Source organism: Onychostoma macrolepis, chromosome 17 (assembly GCF_012432095.1).
Source record: "Onychostoma macrolepis isolate SWU-2019 chromosome 17, ASM1243209v1, whole genome shotgun sequence".
In the NCBI taxonomy this organism is placed as follows: Eukaryota; Metazoa; Chordata; class Actinopteri; order Cypriniformes; family Cyprinidae; genus Onychostoma; species Onychostoma macrolepis.
The window spans coordinates 3,721,564-3,742,378 of NC_081171.1; the positions used below are offsets into that span (position 1 = coordinate 3,721,564).

The 20,815-nt window shown below is 33.5% G+C and overlaps 2 protein-coding genes across 5 annotated transcripts in view; one reads left to right on the forward strand and one right to left on the reverse strand.

Annotated features, from left to right (window-relative positions):
- The first annotated feature begins 1,287 nt into the window (after positions 1–1,287).
- Positions 1,288–8,756, forward strand: chrna2a (cholinergic receptor, nicotinic, alpha 2a (neuronal)). The gene is made up of 4 exons (XM_058748575.1): positions 1,288–1,332; positions 1,647–1,756; positions 3,428–4,487; positions 7,123–8,756. Exons 1-4 carry the CDS (start codon positions 1,303–1,305, stop codon positions 7,246–7,248), a joined length of 1,326 nt encoding a protein of 441 aa, XP_058604558.1. The 5' UTR covers positions 1,288–1,302; the 3' UTR covers positions 7,249–8,756.
- Positions 8,757–10,372: 1,616 nt separating this feature from the next.
- The window catches only part of ptk2ba (protein tyrosine kinase 2 beta, a), a 43,146-nt gene continuing 32,703 nt past the window's right edge, over positions 10,373–20,815 (reverse strand). For 3 of the 4 annotated variants that reach the window (XM_058748572.1, XM_058748571.1, XM_058748573.1), the window contains exons 24-37: positions 20,555–20,670; positions 19,706–19,806; positions 19,529–19,618; positions 19,012–19,216; positions 18,094–18,190; positions 17,939–17,995; positions 17,388–17,504; positions 15,026–15,172; positions 14,602–14,637; positions 14,436–14,460; positions 13,841–13,887; positions 12,197–12,331; positions 12,034–12,114; positions 10,373–10,743 (exon numbers count right to left, since the gene is read on the reverse strand). In XM_058748572.1, coding sequence (XP_058604555.1) covers positions 10,528–10,743; positions 12,034–12,114; positions 12,197–12,331; positions 13,841–13,887; positions 14,436–14,460; positions 14,602–14,637; positions 15,026–15,172; positions 17,388–17,504; positions 17,939–17,995; positions 18,094–18,190; positions 19,012–19,216; positions 19,529–19,618; positions 19,706–19,806; positions 20,555–20,670 — 1,470 coding nt within the window. In that variant the 3' untranslated portion in view covers positions 10,373–10,527. The remainder of the gene's footprint in view (positions 10,744–12,033; positions 12,115–12,196; positions 12,332–13,840; positions 13,888–14,435; positions 14,461–14,601; positions 14,638–15,025; positions 15,173–17,387; positions 17,505–17,938; positions 17,996–18,093; positions 18,191–19,011; positions 19,217–19,528; positions 19,619–19,705; positions 19,807–20,554; positions 20,671–20,815) is intronic. The other variant, XM_058748574.1, reaches the window with a different exon arrangement.

A 20,815-nucleotide genomic window follows, 5' to 3' on the forward strand; every position in this document is an offset into this window, starting at 1 on the left:
TTTTTTAATTAGAATTAAACATTTCTTTAAAAATCTAAAACACTAGATTGGATGGTAATTGCAACACCTTTTTCCCTGGGCAGAAATGAACTTTCATCTCACAGTTCTGACTTTTGAAAAAAAGGCAGAATTATGAGATATAAACACTTTCTTTGTTTTCTTCATGAAATGAAAAATAAAAAAGGTAATTGCAACTTTTAATCTCACAATTCCGACTTTTGTACATTTATAATTCATAATTGCAAGGGGAAAAGTCGTAATTTTGAGATATAAATTCAGGGTTGCAAGAAAAAAAAATCGTACATTTTTATTTATAAATTAAATTTTTTATTTATTATTATTAGTTATTTTTTATTCCGTGGTGGAAACAAACTTTCATAAAAACTAAATGTTTCTTTCTTTCTTTCTTTTATTTATTTATTTTTTATTATTTTCCAGAGGGTCTTCACGTATCAAGTTTTGTCAGGACAATCATCCGCAACCTCAAATAAGAGGACTCTTTATAAAATAGCTTAGAGAACATGGAAGTTGAAAGAAAATAATTAGTGGCTGAAAACGGCTAAAACTACTTTTACTATGCCTAATATAAATGCAAATCTGAGCAAATAATAAAAAATAAAAAAATACATAAATTACAGACCGACTCCATATTGTGGAGCATATTGTGTATCATATTGCATAAGATTTAACATTTATACCAAACTGTAGAAGATGTGTATGATTTAGTATCTTAATTGTCACTGAAAGTCGCAATGGCACTGAGTAAAATAAATTTGCATGATCAAGACCTGTCAGAAACTCTCTATTTGTCTATGAATATCTCTTGCAGCATTATCAGACGATTGGATCCATGCACATGCAGAGGACAAACTCTTTAAAAAACTCTTCATCGGTTACAATAAGTGGTCCAGACCCGTGCGGAATATCAGCGATGTTGTTATTGTCAAATTTGGCCTCTCGATCGCCCAGCTTATTGATGTGGTAAGTTGATATTTTGCATGTTTTTGATGCTTACCTTGAAAACATTACAAGAAAGAGTCCTGGTTAACATCACAAATTATAAGCATTAATGCAATAAGACCATCTTGAGTGCATTCATTTTTTGCCTCATAAAAATCAGAGAACTGAAGAACTGTAAATGCTAATATGATTTTTACATTTCTGATGAAAACGTGAGTGGTGCTTCAGCTTGAATCGCTTCTCCAGTGTAAATCTGTGGGATTTATTCATCTACCAGACCAAATTTATATATTTTTGATGCTTATTTCCTACTTTGATATTCTACAGGATGAGAAGAATCAAATGATGACAACAAACGTTTGGCTGAAACAGGTGACAGTCTTAATATTTAACTATATTGTGGTCAAAGCTCAACTGATATAATTCATGAACCCTTCAGATAAAAATCATATAGTGAAAACAAATGCAATAATTATGTTCTATATATATTTTAAAAAGCCCACTTACGTACACCAACTTTTACAGTTTTATTCCTAAAGTCTATAGTCTAAAGATTTTTTTACAGAGGGTTTTTGTTCATATATCATTTACATGATTTTATACAATGTTTTATATATTTTTTAATTTGGCTATATATAATTACTATATATGCCCAAATGTGACTGTTTGACCTCTGACCTCTACAGGAATGGAACGATTATAAACTGCGCTGGAATCCATCAGAATTTGATAATGTGACATCTATTAGAGTCCCGTCAGAGATGATTTGGGTGCCTGATATTGTTTTATACAATAAGTAAGTATTAATGTAAAAGGTTGTAACACACACGACATATGCAGTAATATTTTGTCAAGGTGGCCCTGGCTATTTGGACATTAAAGTTTATGATTAAACTAACACAGTGTCCTGTTAAAATTATGGAAGAAAGAGGACGGTACAAGTCCTAATGGCTCTATTAATATCTGCAGGCCATAGATCCAGCACTCTGGTGTTTCTGTAACATTAATATGTGAAATCAACCAGACATGGCGTGAAATAAGATGTTAAGCACTGCTGTAGTTGATTTAAAAAAGGTGCATGTTTTAATCTCCTAATAAAATGTCAAATGACTCGTCTATTTTCAGAAACACCAGGTCTGTCTTTATCTAGATGGCATATTTGATCTCAACAAATGAGAAATTGAGGTCCTCTTGCATCATCAGATACCTGGAGCAAAAAACGGAAAGTGCTGTAGATATTTGAAGTAATTAATGCAATTGTCATGGAACATCTTCCTAGAGGCATAAAGAAAGTTTGTAGCCCAGATACATCAAAGACACTTCCTATAATTCATCCATATTTTACAGAAAGCACTTTTTAAAAGGGTCATACTTTCTGTTTCAGTTACAATGTTAGTTTTATTTATTAAATTTTTTTTTTTTTTTTTTTTTTGCGTTAAAAAAAAGACAAGTTTTTATGGCCCTTAGAATTTTTTTTTGCATCATTGCTTTTATTAAAAAACAAATAGTAGTACAACTGCTTTTAACACTGATAATAATATATATATATTTTTTAAAAGGTATATCTAAAGGATGGAATAATGGCTGCTGAAAATTCAGCTTTGCCATCACAGGAAAACAGTACAGTTAAAATATCTTTGAAGAAAAAAAAACTTAAATTCAAAAAAATATTCCACAATATTACTGTTTTTTTTAAATGATCAAATAAATGCCCATTTTCACCACATATGAAAACAAATACCTTAGTAAATTATAATTATGATTTTAAAATATTGCATTTATGACATACAAAGTCACAATTTTAAGATTAATAAGTAAATATTATCACATAAAATTGAGAAATTATGAGATTTTAAAAAGTACAAAATTATGACATACAAAGCCATTATTATGAGATAAAGTCATATTTATGGCATACCAAGTGAAAACTATGAGATAAAAAGTCAGAATTCCGAGAAAAAAGGTCAAAATTATGACATTAAAAAACTGAAATTAGATGTGTCAAAATTATAATATACTAAATCATAATTGAGATAAAAAGTCAAAATTATGACATGTGAAAGTGAAAATGATGATATACTAAGTCAATTATGAGATTACTGTAAAAAGCCCAAATTATGACAAAATGTTGACATTATAAGATAAAAAGTAAAATTTATGACACATTAAGTCATACTTATGAGATTAAAACATCAAAATTATGACTTTGAAAAGTTAAAATGAGATAAAAAGTCAAAATTATGATACACTAATTCATACTGTAACTTAGAAAAAAAATTTATAATAATGAAATGAAGTCAAAATTATAGCATTAAAGTTTACATAATTAGATAATTATGAGAAATTATTAAAAATGCAGCCTTGGTGAGCATACAAGACTTTCAAAAACATAAAAAAAAAATTTAAATTTTTTTACAGTGTCCAAACTATGGAATGGTGCTGTAACCTCATGTGGTTTTGTCTACAGTGCGGACGGTGAGTTTGCGGTGACCCACATGACCAAAGCCCACCTGTTCCACACTGGAAAGGTGAGTTGGGTTCCTCCAGCCATCTACAAGAGCTCCTGCAGCATTGACGTCACTTTCTTCCCATTCGACCAACAAAACTGCAAGATGAAGTTCGGCTCCTGGACCTACGACAAGGCCAAGATAGATCTGGAGCAGATCGAGAGCACCGTGGACCTGAAGGACTACTGGGAGAGCGGTGAATGGGCCATCATCAATGCTGTGGGAACCTACAACACAAAGAAATACGACTGTTGTCATGAGATCTACCCGGACATCACCTACTTCTTCATCATCCGCCGTCTGCCTCTGTTCTACACCATCAACCTCATCATTCCCTGCTTGCTCATTTCTTGTTTGACCGTCTTGGTGTTCTACCTGCCATCCGACTGTGGAGAGAAGATCACATTGTGTATTTCCGTCCTCCTTTCCCTCACCGTTTTCTTGTTGCTCATCACCGAAATCATTCCCTCGACGTCTCTGGTCATTCCACTGATTGGAGAGTACCTGCTCTTCACCATGATCTTTGTCACCCTCTCTATAGTCATTACTGTTTTTGTGCTTAACGTGCACCATCGTTCACCAAGCACTCATAAAATGCCCCGTTGGGTCCATTCGGTGTTCCTGGACCTCATTCCCCGCTGGCTCTTCATGAGACGCCCGGAACCTGATCAGAAACGCCGCAATACGCCAAACCTCAGCAAGTCCAAAAGCTGGCTTCATCAGGAGACCGATGTGGACGGGCTGAACTGTCAGGACATGGAGTTCGGGTTAGGGATGGGAATATCCACGTCCATCTCTTCCCCATCCGCCACGTCTCTGCATCTGTCCGACTCGGAGCCTTTACTCCAGAAGTACGAGCTCCAGCAGTTAGGACACGTGGTGAACCTGTGTCAGCGTTCAGCAAATCTCACAAATCTCACGTCAGACCCCAGTCTGACCTTCTCACCGTGTGTCCTACGAGCTCTGGACGGGGTGCGGTACATCGCTGATCACCTGCGTGCTGAGGACGAAGACTTCTCAGTGAGTGACGCAAACATTCAACCCATTGTTTAGGCATTATAATTATACCACAAATTCAAAATTATGGCAAAATTGTGACAAAAGTCATAATTATTAGATAAATCTAAAATCAAATTAAGAGAAGTCAAAATTATGAGATAAATCAGATGGATGACATACTAAGTCATAATTATGAGATAAAAAGTGAATATGCAACAAAAAAAAAATCAAATTATGAGACACAAGTCACAATTCTGACAAAAGTTTGAAATTCTGACAAAGTTATACTTATTATATTAAAGGGTCAAAATTATGACATACTAAGTTATAAAAATGAGATAAAACATCTACCGTGAAAAAAAAATTCAACTATGAGATAAAGTCAAAATTATGACATACTAAGTCATAATTATGATATAAAAAATATATAATGGATGAAATTTGTTGTGTCAAAATTCTGTTTTGTGAAATTCTGACTAAAAAGTCAAAATAATGAGAAGCAAAGTCATAACTATGAGACAAAACGTACATTTCATGAGATTAAAAATTCAATTATGAGATAAAAAGTCAAAATTATGACATTAAACTTTTGAATGCATATCTACTTTATCTCATAATTGTGGCTTACAGTAGTATGTCATAAATTAGTTTTATCTCATTATTTTTACATATAATTTGACTTAGGTAATAATTCAGTTTATCTCATAATTATGACTTAAATTATGAGATACAAGTTAAAATTATGACAAGTAATTATAAGTCAAAATTAATACAAAAAATGTCAAATTATGAGATATATACTGTACCTACTAAATCATAATTATGATTAAAATTGATGAAGTTGACTGACATACTATGTGAAAATTCTGAGATAAAAAGACAAAATTATGACAAAAGCTTGCATTTTTGTCATATTCATAATTTACATCATAGTTATGCCTATTTATCTCATAATGACTTAGAATATCATAATTATGACATACTAAGTCGTTAAGTCATTTGAGATTTGTTATGAAGTTACATTGTGAATTATCAAGTTTTAGTTGTGAAAAATAAAATTACAATGACTAGAGCACATAACAAAATTACTAAAAAATTAAGCTAACACTGATTACTGAAAATATAAAAATACTAAAATAACCTGCCACACAATGCAGTTGTAAGATATAAAGTTGCATGTATGCGAAATAAAGTAATAAAATACATTTTTTAAAAACGTAATTTGTGAGATACAAAGACATGATTTGTATAAAACAAGTTGTAGTTAGAAATAAAATCAATTATGACAAAAAAGTCACTATTGTTATAATTAAAATGTACTGTATAAAGTGGGAATGGGCTGATTAATACAATTCTAAACCCTTTGGTGTTTCTTTATTAACTAGACTGACAGTCTACTATCCTGCAGTGTTGAGCAGTAACTAGTTACTAGTAACTTAGTTACTGTAATAATATTACTTTTTGCAGTAACTAGTAGTGTAACTAATTACTAATAAGATTTCAGTAATAATATTACAATTACCATCCATAAAACAGCTTAGTTACTTTTGATGCCTCAACCCCGCTGATTTAAAATCCAACAATCAAATAATGTTTAGATTTATTTTCATAATTTTCACGACTCGCACATGCATGTGATGTCCCCAGTGCAGCAGGCAAGCTTGGAATATGGAAAAGCTTACATTCAGCAGATAGAAATATTGCATTATATTGATTTTGTCAGGAAAAAAGATGATCTGAACACTGTTGTGATGTCACGGTGCACACAGCAGGGAGGAACACGCAGACGAGGATATAACTCAAAATAATAGTCTTTAATGACGACATCAGATCAGGGCAGGGCAGGGCAGGGCAGGGCAGGGCAGGGCAGGGCTGACACTCAAACAGGAACACCGGGAAGTAACGAGTAGACCAGACCAAAACTAACTAAACAGGCAGGAACTAAATACACATGATAATTACTGATAATGACACACACCTGAACAGAATAACAGACAATCACACTAAACAAGGACAGGAAGCAAACCAAATAAGGAAACAAGACACATGACACACACGACAGAGGACTGACATGTGAAAGTTGTGGCGTTACTTTACTCTGGCATTACATCCCTCTGATCAGCATGTGGTACATTATATTACTATAATTAAAAATCTTTTTGGAAAATTAAACAGTTTCTATGTGATTTGATAAAATACATAATGAAATATAATCGTATATGGCTAACGGAGAAATTACAATTAGCTTCAAGCTACACATGACAATTAATGAGATGAATACAACACTTCTACTTGAATGTCACTATCAATCACTATTGAGTGTTTGTAATAACTTCTGACTGCGATACAATGTGGATTTTGGTCAAATGATGAGGAAGAAATATGTTGTTAGTAACATTCTAGAAGAATTTTATCTGTAAGATACCACCTTCTGTGGGGCGTGAAGAAAAAGGAATGTAACTAGTAGTGTAACTAATTACTGTTTCCAGAAAGTAAGTAAAGTAACAATATTACTTTTGAAAGGAGTAACTCGTAATGAGTAATATATTACATTCTTTGAGTAACTAGCCCAACACTGCTATCCTGTTTCATTGTCTCTGCCCTCATTACGCTGTTCACATGACATTTTGCAAACTGTGTGTTTGCTTTTGGACAGGTCAAGGAGGACTGGAAATACGTGGCAATGGTGATTGACCGAATCTTTCTGTGGATGTTCATCATCGTGTGCCTGCTGGGGACGATCGGCCTCTTCTTACCTCCCTGGATTTCAGGAATGATCTGAGCGCTCGCTTCAAGAGCCGAGATACAGAGCGACGATAAAGACTTCCCTGATGGAAGCCAAGGCCTTTTCCAGGGACCATTACAAACATTTGTTATATGAAAAAAGTATTTTTATTTCATCTTTTCCTTTGATGAGAGATACCCGCTCTTCAGGGATTATTTGAGAATGTGGTTCATTGTTACAGCGCAGGAAACACAAGTCACCTCTCTCTGAATGCCTGACATTTACCATTATCAAACTGCACCCGAGTCCTGTCTCCATGCATAAAGGGCGGGACCGTCAGCGCCGCAATATGCAAAATTAACCTTTGGGAAAGAGGCAAAGCTTATGTGACCCTGACGGGTGGCAGTTCAATTCAGTTCACTCTTTACCCTTTATCCAACTGTTCAATGAATCGTAGATTGCATTTCGTGCCGCTTTCAACAGCAATTATCTCCAAGGTCAGAAGGCAACTACTATTTATTTATAACTTTCTCGAGTCTTTGAAAATGCAATGCTTTTGATATTGCGGAGGTCGTGCAATTATGCAAGTTGGGTCTGTGAACCATGTGGGTCAATGACTTTTAAATGGGACCTGAGAGAAAAAACACATTTACTACTTGAAATGCCCACTGAACTAAAATAGTGTTTTGCCAAACAATGAAGAGCAATTAAAGCCAAAATATTAGATAACAACTAGGATAGGCCTTTATCTGCTGTAATCCAGAATGAATCATTACATAAAAATGTCTCAGTCGGGTTTACCTAATGATTAATAAACCGACTCTATCTGACACACATATCCCTTAATAGCTTCATTTTACAGCTGTGTAAAAATGATAAATGAGACAATATAAGCGATGTCGCCCTCTGCTGATGGTTGTGTAAAACAACTGATTTAAATCCAGGATTCATGAAATGTGCAATTAAATAAAAATGGATTTAAAATGAATTAAAACATGGCTAAATAAAAAAAATAAAACATAAAAACATATTTGAATAAAATGTAATATTTAAATATATATTAACATATAATAATAAAATATTGGTCAAAATGTGAGCTCTAAAATTTCAAAACATAGGCTTAATGAAAATATATTGAATTTTTTCATATATTTAAAAAAAGACAAATAAATAATTGAATTCATAATTTATAGAGATGCTGAAAAACAATAAACACTAAACCAATCCAGATTTTATTTCCTTGCAATTTTAAGTAAAACTAAAAAGAAAAACTATCTGAATTGCGAAATGTTGATTTGCAATTAGGGCTGCAACTAACGATTATTTTAATAATCGATTAATCTGTCGATTATTTTTTTCGATTAATCGATGAATCGGATTAAAAAAAGAAAAGCATTCATTTCCAACCCTTTATTCAAAAACAGAACTAAAATCTTTAGAAAGTGCACAAACATGTTGCTCCTTGAACATCCCTGAGCTGTTATAATAATAATAAAATAAAATAAAAATGGACTAACACAAAAAACATACACATGTATGCTTTACATCTGCCAAATATATAGACTTTTTTGGGGAGTGCAAAAAATTAAATAATTTAACAACACTGCGTCGTTAGCGTTGGTATTGTATCAGACACCTGCACTTAACATTATATGAAAATCAAGCTCAAATGGAGTTAATAATGTTTTGACCAGAGAATGACGGAGATGGAGTGTTTTGTTTGTCGTTAGAACGGCTGTAACTGTTATCTGAAGCAGCAAGTGCATTATGCTTTCATCAACTTTTACAGGTTATATAACTTTGATTGTAGCTATATGGGCGCTTAGTTTTTTCTTGTTGTTTAATACACTTGGCCAAAATCTCAAATTAAGCGCTTATGCACATAATGCACAGGATATTTAAAACGTATATAGACAGCAAATAACTAATTCTTCTCCACTCTTCAAACACACAAAAACATTATCCTTTACTGACATAGTGTTTGAGTAAAGAAAACGCTGTACTATTCAAACACCAATTATTTATTCACCCTTGCATTGCGAAAAAGCAGAGATCTCATCTTCTCCAGGCTGTGCGCGGCGCGTCAATCTGAACGGAGGCGGGTGAAGGTACGAGGTCTCGCTGAGAGCTCGATGATCCAATGGCGTTACGAAGTTTTACTGACAAGTTATTTTAATGCTTATCATTGGTTTACTATTTTTAAAACTCTCTGATTTAAAATAATAAAACGAATTATAAGCGACTCAAGTTTGGATAATTTTTCACAGCACCTGACTGGGCTAGGGTATGGCAACTGCCAAACTCTGCCATACGCAAACGCCGCCCCTGCTCCCACACCTTGATGACTTGGGTCGCACGGATTTCTCTGCCTCCGCCATGTATCTTTCCTCTACCTCCGCTCGTTTTTTTTTTTTTTTTTATTTTTTTATTTATTTATGAGGCGCCAAACTCTGCTAGCATCCGTGCGCGAGAGAGACCGAGTGTTCACTCCGCTCCGCGCTCAACTAAAGTTTTTTTTTTTTTTTAATAATCAAACGTCTCCGCGTCGCGCGACACAACGAATCGATTATGAAATTCGTTGCCAACGCTTTTAGTAATCGATTTTTATCGATTTAATCGATTCGTTGTTGCAGCCCTATTTGCAATTATAAGAAAAAAATTCTAAAAATAATAAATTAAACAAGTAATTCAAGCTTATTATCTGACAAATCTGACTTTCTCACAATTACGAGTTTATATCTCGCAATTATGAATTTGTTTTTTTTTTTGTAGAATTGTGAGTTTATATCATAATTAATTTGACAAATCTTTATTTAGTAATCCAAATTGACTGGACATGGTATTTCAGTGGTCAAATGGTGAACTCTCGATGAAATGTAAAATATATTGAAAATATACAGTGTTTTTTTTTTTATGTGCAAGATTCATAATTTCTATAGGCTCTGAAAACACTAAGCATTTAAAGGTATTTTTGTGATTCTAAATCAGTTGTACTGTATAGAAATACAAATTATATTGATGTTGCATTTTTTCTGTAAAAACATACTTGTAAAGTTTGGAGAATTAAATAAGTTACTGCTCTGACATGACAAAACTGCAGAAGTGTGTATTTATTTCCTCTCACAAACTTTCCTGAGAATAAACATCTTTGAAAACAATTACAAGTAGACACTTGTGAAAATACATCTGCAAACATTTAATGTCGAAAGCACTGCTTTCATTATCATCCAGCAACATAAATAAAGCAAGTTGTACCAGGTCATTTACAGTTAAATCCATCCTCCAGCTTTCTCATTGGATGAAACCGTCTGTCTGATTCCCAATCAGGGATCAGATCTAGGGTGTGGTGGGTTTGGCTACATTGGCTCGCACTCGGGCCTGGTCCACAGCGTCCAGCAGGTTTTTGGAGTCCATGGCCAGCGTGTGAGCGGCCGCCAGCATCTGTTTCTTACACTCCTCCTTCAGAGACGTGACGGCGTTCTGCTGAGCCAGACGCATCTTACTGATCAGCTCGGCCAGATCCTTATTCAGCAACTTCTGAGTTCCTTCAATCTGACAAACAGAACAACACTTTATACTTTCTAATGTATAGAAATATTATGGATTTTTCCCATCACAGAATACAAAAAAATAAAGGTAATAAATAACTTTTTATCTCACAATAACGATCTAACGATTCAGACTTTTTCTCGCAATTACAAGTTTATAGCCTTTTTTTCTTGTAATTCCGAGTTTATAGATAACAAAAGTCTTAATTGTGAGATATAAACTCAGAATTGAGATATACAAACAATTCTCAGGAAAAAAAAGTCAAAATTACAAGATGTTAAGTCACGGAATGAAAAAATAGAAAAAGGTATTTGCGACTTTTGATCTATTCTGCCTTTTATTATTGTGAGTTTATATCTCACAATTCAGATTTTTTTTCTCACAATTCGGAAAAAATAATGATGTTAACTCACAATTGTGAGAAAAAAAAAAGTCAAGCTAGTTTCTGGCATGGAATAAAAAAATAAAAAAGGTAAATTGCCAGAAAAAACAGATTTTTTTGAAAACAAGTTTTTTACAATTTACATTTTCTAGTTTTGGAAATAAGCCTAACTCTTTTTCTTGCCATTCAAAGTTAAAATTTCATCATTTATCATTTATGATCTAATTCAAATGATTTGGAATACGTGCTTTGAAGTCACGATCTGAATAAAATAATATGCAATCTGATTGGAGCGCTTTGAAACAGTGAATCATTCTACGATGCAATGTTTGAACTGATTTGGAGTTTTAAAAAAAACATTACAAGTGATGTCCAAATTTGAAAATGAATGGCTCTTCTGACTGGTTTTTATCAGTGAACGGAGTTTGAATCAATCGGAGCGGTTCCAGTGTAAATGACTCACTCAATTGAATCATTTTGTCTGTAGCTCAGCTTCAGACATGTTTAGACGACACTGTCAGTACTACTACTGGCTTAGCTCGCTAGTTTCATGACATGAACTGAAATAAGTGTAAAAAGTATTATGTTTACAAATAAAATATCCAAATTTTAATTTTCATGAAAATTAATTTTCATATTCAGGTGAGGAAACCAGTTTACTGCTATCCAGTAATTAAGGCTAGGGACAATTTAGTAATTTCTGGATATTCTGGAGACATGGCCCTAGTGTCCCTACTTCTACGCCCTTGATTGTCATCATTTATCTCACAATTTGAGAGAATTTAACAATCTAATTGAAATAAAAAGTAACAGTTTCCCTTTTTTTTTTTTTCATTTTTTGGAAATAAGCTTTGATAATTTATAGCTCAAGTTTATTACTTCACAATAGCTTTAGTTTGACGATGTTTTACCTCCATTCTGATGGACTCATGAAGAGTTGGGAGGATGTCGTCCACACTGCGGATCAGACTGCGCAACGTCATTCCTACCGACTGCCAAATAAGACAATAATGACTGTACACAGAAACATGACTCATTAAGCATTAAGAAATACAATGTTCAAAGACGACCTACCTTCACCACATTGACGTACTCTGAGGCTGGCAGCGTGTTCACATCGTTCTTCAGCTGCACCACGACCTTCACCATCTCCATCACGTTATGATAGACCATGTCATCCGTGCGGTCCAGTTCTGCTGTCGGCGCCGGCTGTGACGGACAGAACAAGTCAGCGTTAATACATGCAGCAAATCATTGCATTAATGTTCATAGCATGGATTTCATTACAACAAATAATGAGAAGCTTTCTTGCATTGTGTTGTGTTGCTTTAAATCGTGTTGCTTCAGTATTAAGATAATTTTCTTCGTTTTTGTTAATATTTAGAATTAGCTTTTATTTCTATACTTTGTTTTCATTTTCATTTTAGTTAACATTTAAATCAGTTTGCTGTGTTTAATAAATGTAAAAAAATAAAACTGAAAGCTATAATTGAAAGCTACAACAGTACATTAATGTTACTAATATACTAACACTGATTAATGCATTTTCTTAAACTGAACGCGCATGCTCTGAAATCAGATTTCAGAGCTTTAGCAGTTTTTATTTTTATATTTCAATTTTCATTTTAAATTCAGTTAATGATTTAGTCATAAACTAAACATAAACTTTAATATTTTTTAGTTTTAGTAATTTTCTAATTCAATTTAAACTTATTTCAGTTAGTTACCAAGACAACATTTCTCATTTTCGTTTTTTTTTATATTAGTAGAAACATAGTATTTTAAATATTTAATTTTATTTCATCTGTGTTTTAATTAACACATTTTTAATATTTAAGTTTTAGTTTTAAGTAATGATAACAACACTGGTGCAAGAATTGTTTTTGGTCCATTCTCCTTTTTTTAAACCGTAAATGTATAAATAATTAAATTATTTAAAGATAATCTCAACTTTTAGGAATATTATTAGCATTTCTTGATAACAGACATGGAATAAAACATTTTTTTTTTTAAATAGTTTATAGCTGCTATGTTTTTTTATTTTATTTCATAGGATCTTATTTCATTATTTATTTTATTTCAGTTTTATTATTATTTATTTTCATTTTATTTTTTTAGAACATAAACTTAAATGAACATAAGAAATGCTGGCAACTAACTGAAATAAAATAAGTTAATTTTTTTTAGTATTTCACTTTTATTTTATTTTAGTTTTAGTTTAGTTTATATTTCAAGTAAAAATAAATAAATTTATCTATAATAACCCTGAACCAAGTTTAACTTCTTTAAAAAAACAAACAAAAAAACCCTCAACAGTCTCTCAATTTTATTTATTCCTCGAAGCCATTTTTACTCTCATTTGATGCTGCTGAGCAAAGCTACTATTAGCCACTGCACACAGCAGCTCGGAGACAGGAGATCGGTTTCATTTCAGCTTCACCGAGGCTAAAGTCTGAAGACTGGTGGTGAGAGAATCTCAGAAAAAACCTCCCTCATCCTCGTTCTACTGAGCCATTATCAAGGTGAGCTCACAAGGCCCAAAGCTCATCAGGTTTTAGTCACAGAGCTCCCACTAAAACCGCCGCTTTGATTGCTGCCATCTGCTCGTCTGGAAACTTCCAAAGGACGGCTGACACCTTTACTGAGCAACTTCAAAAAGAGATCAGAAGTCTCCGATGGCCTTCAGCCCATCCCTAACCACATTAAAACCACAATTACCTGAGCGGACACCCGCGGGGGCTTCTCCGGAGGAGGCTGGGAAGGAGCTGAGAGAAACGCAGCCAAACATAAAGTCAAAAGATCATTAAGATAACAATGGATACTGACTGAAATAAGAAAGAGTAAAGGAACAGTTCAGGAATAGGTGCATCAATGCCAGTGTTGTTATTGTTAACTAAAACTAACATTTTCGGTAACTGAAATAAAACTGAAATTAAATAAAATGTCAATATTAGAGGAAAAACAAAAAATGAAATAAGTTTAATTTAAAATACTACAACTGAATAAATAAAAATAAATGAAAACATTATATATTATATCTAAAATTATTATAAAAATAAAATAAATAATAAATTAAAGAAAAAAATTTAAATCGACATGCTAAAAAAAAAGACAAAAGCGCATAAAATAATTAAAAGCTAAAAAATTAAAAAAGATTAAAAATGAAAAGCTAATGCTAAAAAAATAACAGCATACAGGTTTTAATGATGTAGTGAGTAAATGACAACATTTCTAATTTTGGGTAAAAAATTCCTTTAATCTGTTTATTGATCTTTGCTTATATAGGTTTAGGTGTGTGTTAAAATGAACTGACCTTGGCTTTTCTCATTTTCTGACATCTAAAATAAAAAAGAGAAAAGGATGTTAATGTTGTATAATTATAGTGCATAACAGTGGAAGACAAAAGTCATGATGGGACAAGATTATAAAAATGAGACTTCTATTTAAATAGAAATATTTCATATATAGGATTATTTTACCATTTTAGCCTTTGTGTCGTCATTGGCAAATGGATCCTGAAAGAGAAACAGAGCAACATAAGGATGAACGTAAGGTCAACATGAAATGATGAATCCCATTTTACTCTCATAATGTGATATATTTCTAGATGAACAAGATAAAATATAAGACAGAAATCCATAGGGAAAGGAAAATGTCATTTAGGCTAATATTGTCTTCTTCTGAATAATTATTTGTAATCATAATATAATCAGCAGCCTGTAAATAATATCAATTTGGACTTTATGTTAACTTTAATCTATTCTTATATAACAGTCTTTTCAAGCTCAAGTCTGCTGAGCAAACGCATTTGAATTGTTTCTCTAAACTTAAACTCATTTTAATGATCCCAGCGAGGATTGCACATCGCCACAGTTTTAACGAGAGACGGTACTGATGACTAACCAGAAGCTTCTCTTCTTTCTCCAGCCACTTGTTGTCCTCCAGCATTTCCTGTTTCTGCCTCCTTAAAGTTTCCTGCACGCGCTGCCTCTCCATTTCCCACAGCCGCTGGGCGTCTTCCTTACTGTTGGGCTCCAGCAAACCTCGCTCCTTCACAAACACACACAAAAGCAATCATACATCTCATGAAGCTTTTGTTTATGCTTGTCATCATTAAGGCCATAAATATACTAACAGTACTCTTAAAATACATGCATTTACAACTGACAATCTTTAAAAAGGAAAATGGACCAAAAGCTAGTGTGGTTATCGTTAATTAAACAAACTATTAAACATTTGTTTATTAAAATACAGCCGAAATAAAATATAATATAGGTAAAAACTTAACATGAACAAAAATGTAAATATTAATAAAGAGGACTGTAGTAAATAAATAATACTAAAATTACACTGATCAATGCACCAAGTAGTAAAATTAATGACATAAATATAAATTAAAGCTAAATAGAAATATTTAATAACAAAAGTAAAATAAAACTTAAAAGTAAAATAAAAATGAAAACTGAAAATATTAAAATAAAAGCAAATTCAAAATATTAATAAAGACTATAATAGTAAATAAATCAACTAAAATAACACCGTTCAATCCTCCAATGATCAATGAAGTAGTAAAATGACTGAAATGAATATAAATTAAAGCTAAATAGAAATATTTAATAACAAAAGCACGTAAAAAAATATTAAAACTTAAAAGTAAAATAAAAATTAAAACTGAAAATATAAAAATAAAAGCTAATTCAAAATATTAATAGACACTATAATAGTATATAAATAATTATTTTAAAAAAAGGTCAATGCATCAAATTTTAGTTGAAGTACTAAAATAACTCAAATTTATGTACATTTAAGCTAAATAGAAATATTTAATAAAAACTCAAACTTAACTAAAACTAAAAATGACTAAAAATATAAAAAGCAAATTTTTAATATGAATAAAGGCTAAAATACTAAATAATACTAAAATACCACTGTCTTGCACTACACCAAATTTTGTCAATAACCTGTAGCTCAAACACTAGTTATTGGTGCTAGAAACATCATGGTCATGGGTTCGATTCCCAGGGAATGTAACTGATATACCTTGAATGCAACTGGATAAAAAACCTTTGCCAAATGCATAAATATAAATGCAGCTGTGGTGAATCAGAATGTCCCTCTCCCTGAATTACAGCAGGTATTAAATTATGGTTCATCTGTATGTCCTTTGTTGTGATAACATTCATAATTTATTTTTAATTCATTAATTCCTTTCTCAGCCATGAATAGATTGTAAAGGAAGTGGCTTTTTTTCATTTGTGCACAAGCTGTCGCTGGTGGTTTTGACAGACTGTGATGTAAACGACCCACCTGAACTTCTTGTTTCAACAAAAAATACATCAACACAGGAAAGAAAACTCATTGGGTATTTTTGGACAGTCTGTGTGTGTGCAATTCATGTTTCATTAGCTTTTCAAAGATTTAGTTCAAGCAGTAGTTCACCCAAAAATGAAAATTTGCTGAAAATTTACTCACCCTCCCCCATCCAAGATGTAGATGTGTTTGTTTCTTCATTAGAACAGATTTGGAGAAACTTAGCATTACATCACTTGCTCACCAACAGATGCTCTGCAGTGAATGGGTGCCGTCAGAATGAGAGTCCAAACAGCTGATAAAAACGTCACAATAATCCACAAGTAATCCACACCACTCCAGTCCATCAGTTAACATCTTGAGAAGACAAAAGCTGTGTTTGTAAGAAACAAATCCATCATTTAGATGTTTTTAACTTTAACGGTGCTTCCGGCTGAAATATGACTCCTCTGTCCATAATATCGTCTTGTCTGAATCAGGAGAGAAATCTGCACAGATCAGGCACCGTTTACAAGCAAAAACTGTTCCAAACAGATATGTGGGAGGATTTTGATGTGAAAGGACTTTTTACTGGAGGAAGCATTATTATAGATTATTATGGATATTTTGTCCAAAAGCGACGGTTTAAAGATAAAACGCCTTTATGATGGATTTGTTTTTTACAAACATGCAGCTTTTTGCTGCACCAGATGTTACTTGTGGATTATTGTGATGTTTTTATCAGCTGTTTGGACTCTCCTTCTGACGGCACCCATTCACTGCAGAGGATACAATGGTGAGCAAGTGATGGAATGCTACATTTCTCCAAATCTGTTCAGTTGAAGAAACAAACTCATCTGCATCTCGGACGCCTTGAGGGTGAGTAAACTGTATGCAAATTTTCATTTTTTGGTAAACTACTCCTTTAAACACACAGGAGCGTGTTTGCAGCACTGTAGGCAAGTGGCGCTCTTACCATACTGCCACGGCGAGGGGACGGTGGCAGGGTCAGAGTGCAGCCAGACACGAGCACAGGTCGCCAGTATGGCGGGCTGGCGAGGACTGGTGAACTAACACGCAGAGACTCGGGCAGCTGGAAAGTTGGGCATGCAAGCAAGTACACACAGACAAGCACAACTAAACCACACGCTAAAACATATTCACACAATGACATGCATAACATGGCGGTTTTGAGCGCGAATGCAGTAAAGCAGGCTGAAACCACAGCTGCTGAAAATGGTGTGACTTGACCTAAATAGACGTGACCAACATGGAGCCGCTATATAGTTTATAGTTACGGTCTACCAATTTTAAATGTATCACCCACTGAGTAAAACACATTGCTCAGAGGTTTCTCTTTCATTGCTCAGGAGACATAATAAAAGTTTATTTTAAATATCAACTCGTTTAATCTTGGGAAAATTTGATGAGAAAAGTTCATATGAGTTGATCTACTTATCACTACAAAGAAGATGCATTTTGTGCAATTAAAGCAACTACAGACTTAATAGGAGGAAAAAAAATCACCTGGAGATATAGACGTGGATTGAGAGTGCTGAAACCTGAAGGTTTTATTCTTGACGGCTTTTCACAAAACAAGAATGAAGATGAACAGAAAAGGAGTGAGTATGATACACAGTACGAGGATAACAGTGTGAGAAAAACAGAGAGTGAAAAGACACCTTTGGTGGAGCATCAGTAAACGAGGTTATATTTATGGAGCGAGTTCTGGTTCGCAGCTCCTCCACCTCCACTTCCTTCTCCATTTTATGAACATCACTGTGGGAAGCAAATAGAAACACTTCATGTTATAGTATTCTTTTTATTGTTATTTTTGATGTTTTTTGTATTATTTACATTTTTATTTTTTAATATTTCATTTTTATATGATTGATTTGAATTTTGTATTATTATTTACTTTTCTTAATATTTATTTATATTGATTGTACAGTTTTATTATATATTTAAATTAATTTATATATATATTAATCTTTCCCACAATGTCCACTTACAGTGTTAGTCAGTTTGTTTTTATTATTATTATTATGCATGTTTATTTTACTTTTGAAATATTTTTGTATTATTTACATTTTCTTTACCTTTATTATTTTTTATATTTATTTTATTATTATTTACATTTTAACATTTATTTATATTAATTTTCATTATATTCACCTTTCCCTCAAAGTCAGTTTGCAGTTATTTATTATTAACATTATTTTTTTATGTTTAATATTTTTAATATTATTCATTTATTAATATTATTTTTTAATTGTTTTTTGATTATCATTTACATTTTAAATTGACCAGTTTTAATATACATTTTTTCCCCTGAATGTCCAATTACAGTATTAGTCAAGATCATAATTTGTTTTTTTAGTGATGAGTTTCTGATGAGTCAATAGGTACCGTTGATGTAAAATGTGGGTAATTTGCAGAAGTACAGAATAAGCTATTTTAACAGCTTATTTTTAATAAACGCTGTATTTTGGGTTAGGGTTATCTCTGATTTGAGCTCTGAAATGTATACTTATGACTCGTTTCAGAGTTCAAACTGACAGCCCTTTACGTCTTTGACGTCCAGGGCAGCGGTGACGTACCTCAGCTTGCACACGAGCTCTGCGAAGCTGGGTCTCTCGCCAGGGCTGTAGGCCCAGCAGCGGGTCATGAGCGAGTAGAGGGTCGGCGGGCACCGCTCGGGTTTGGGCAGACGGACGCCCTGCTCCAGCTGGTTTATCACATCCTTGTTCTCCAGCCAGAAGAACGGCTGCTGACCTCCACTCATGATCTCCCACATGCACACAGCTGAAAGGAGAAGCACAGGAAACCGCCAAGAATCAGGAACCATAAACTGCTTCAGAAATTAATTGCAAAATTTCAAGATGCATGGCATTGTGAAAGATGTGGCTATTCACAGGAACCAGCTTTGAATCAACGAGAATGACAAATTCACAACGTGGCTTAAAAAATCCTCATGATTACGTTGATCTGTTTGCCTAATGAGGTCAGAACAGTGATGGAGCTTTGAAAAGACTGCATTACGCTTGGTAGAAGTGACATAACACGCCATGCATGTTTAGATGCATTGATCTCACGTCACGCATCAAAGTCACTAACCAAACATCCAGACATCACTCGCCGAGGTAAAGCGTCTGAAGTTGATGGACTCCGGCGCCATCCATTTGATAGGTAATCGACTCACGGAGGCTTCAGAGAGAAAACAAACAGTGTCATTTGACAGCATTAGGCAGACTGCATGATAAGTTTAAACAGACTAGTCAGCCTTAGTCTTGCCTTTATAATACTCCTCCTCTTCTATGTATCGGGACAAGCCGAAGTCTCCCAGCTTCACACAGTCTGGTTTAGCGACCAGCACGTTTCTCACAGCAATGTCCCTGATGGAAAAACATTGAACTGAATATCTTGATTATGCACCACTAAAATAGGTTCTGTACAACCACACGTATGAGATACAGATGGTTATCAAGAAGGAGATGTGAAGACACCAACAAGCAAATGCAGTTTAATGTATGTGTGGGTTGTAGGACGGCAAGTCATAATTTTGTGTCCTAAATTTATTATACAGCATGTGTGTATATTTTGGGGTCAATAAGGTTATTTGATCTTTTGATAAAATTGATAATTTTATTCAGCAAAGGCACAAAAAGATTTATTTTTCAAATGAATGCTGTCCTATTGAACTTCCAAAGAAAATCAAAGAAATCCTGAAAAAGAAATAAATATATATATATATATATATATATATATATATATATATAATTTACAGCATACATTTTCTACAGGAACAAGATTCTCCATAGCTGAAGAAATACTAGACGTACAATGCAAAATGAGTGGTTGTGCGGATGCCCCATATAAAGTGCACAGCAGTTAGCAGAAGATGTTCTTTACCCATGACCGTGATTTTTTACCTTCAGCTTCAGCTAAACTTTTACCCATAAGAGTGTCTGACACGCTTCTGAACCTGAGGTAAAGTAAGTGAAAAGTCGAGAGCCTTTCTGTTTCTTCATACTTTTAAAGATATAACCAACCCAGACTAAATCCCTAAAATTTCAAACCAAGCAGGTAATGATTATTCACAGTAATTGCATAAACTGTTGGTCAGAAAGTGTATTGATGTACCTGTGTACCATGTTAATGCCCTCTAGGTAAGCAAGAGCTTTACTGATCTGAAGACTGTACAGGATCAGCGTGACAGTGGTTAATTTGAGCTTGTTCTCCTCCAGGTAATTTCCTAGCTGAAGAAAAACAGAGAAACCGGGATGATAATATAGTCTGATTTACAATATTGCATAATGTACTAATATGAGTCGGATTTACCCCTTACTGTGACATAGGCAAGAGTGATTGTTAAAGGAATAGTTCATCTAAAAATGATAATTA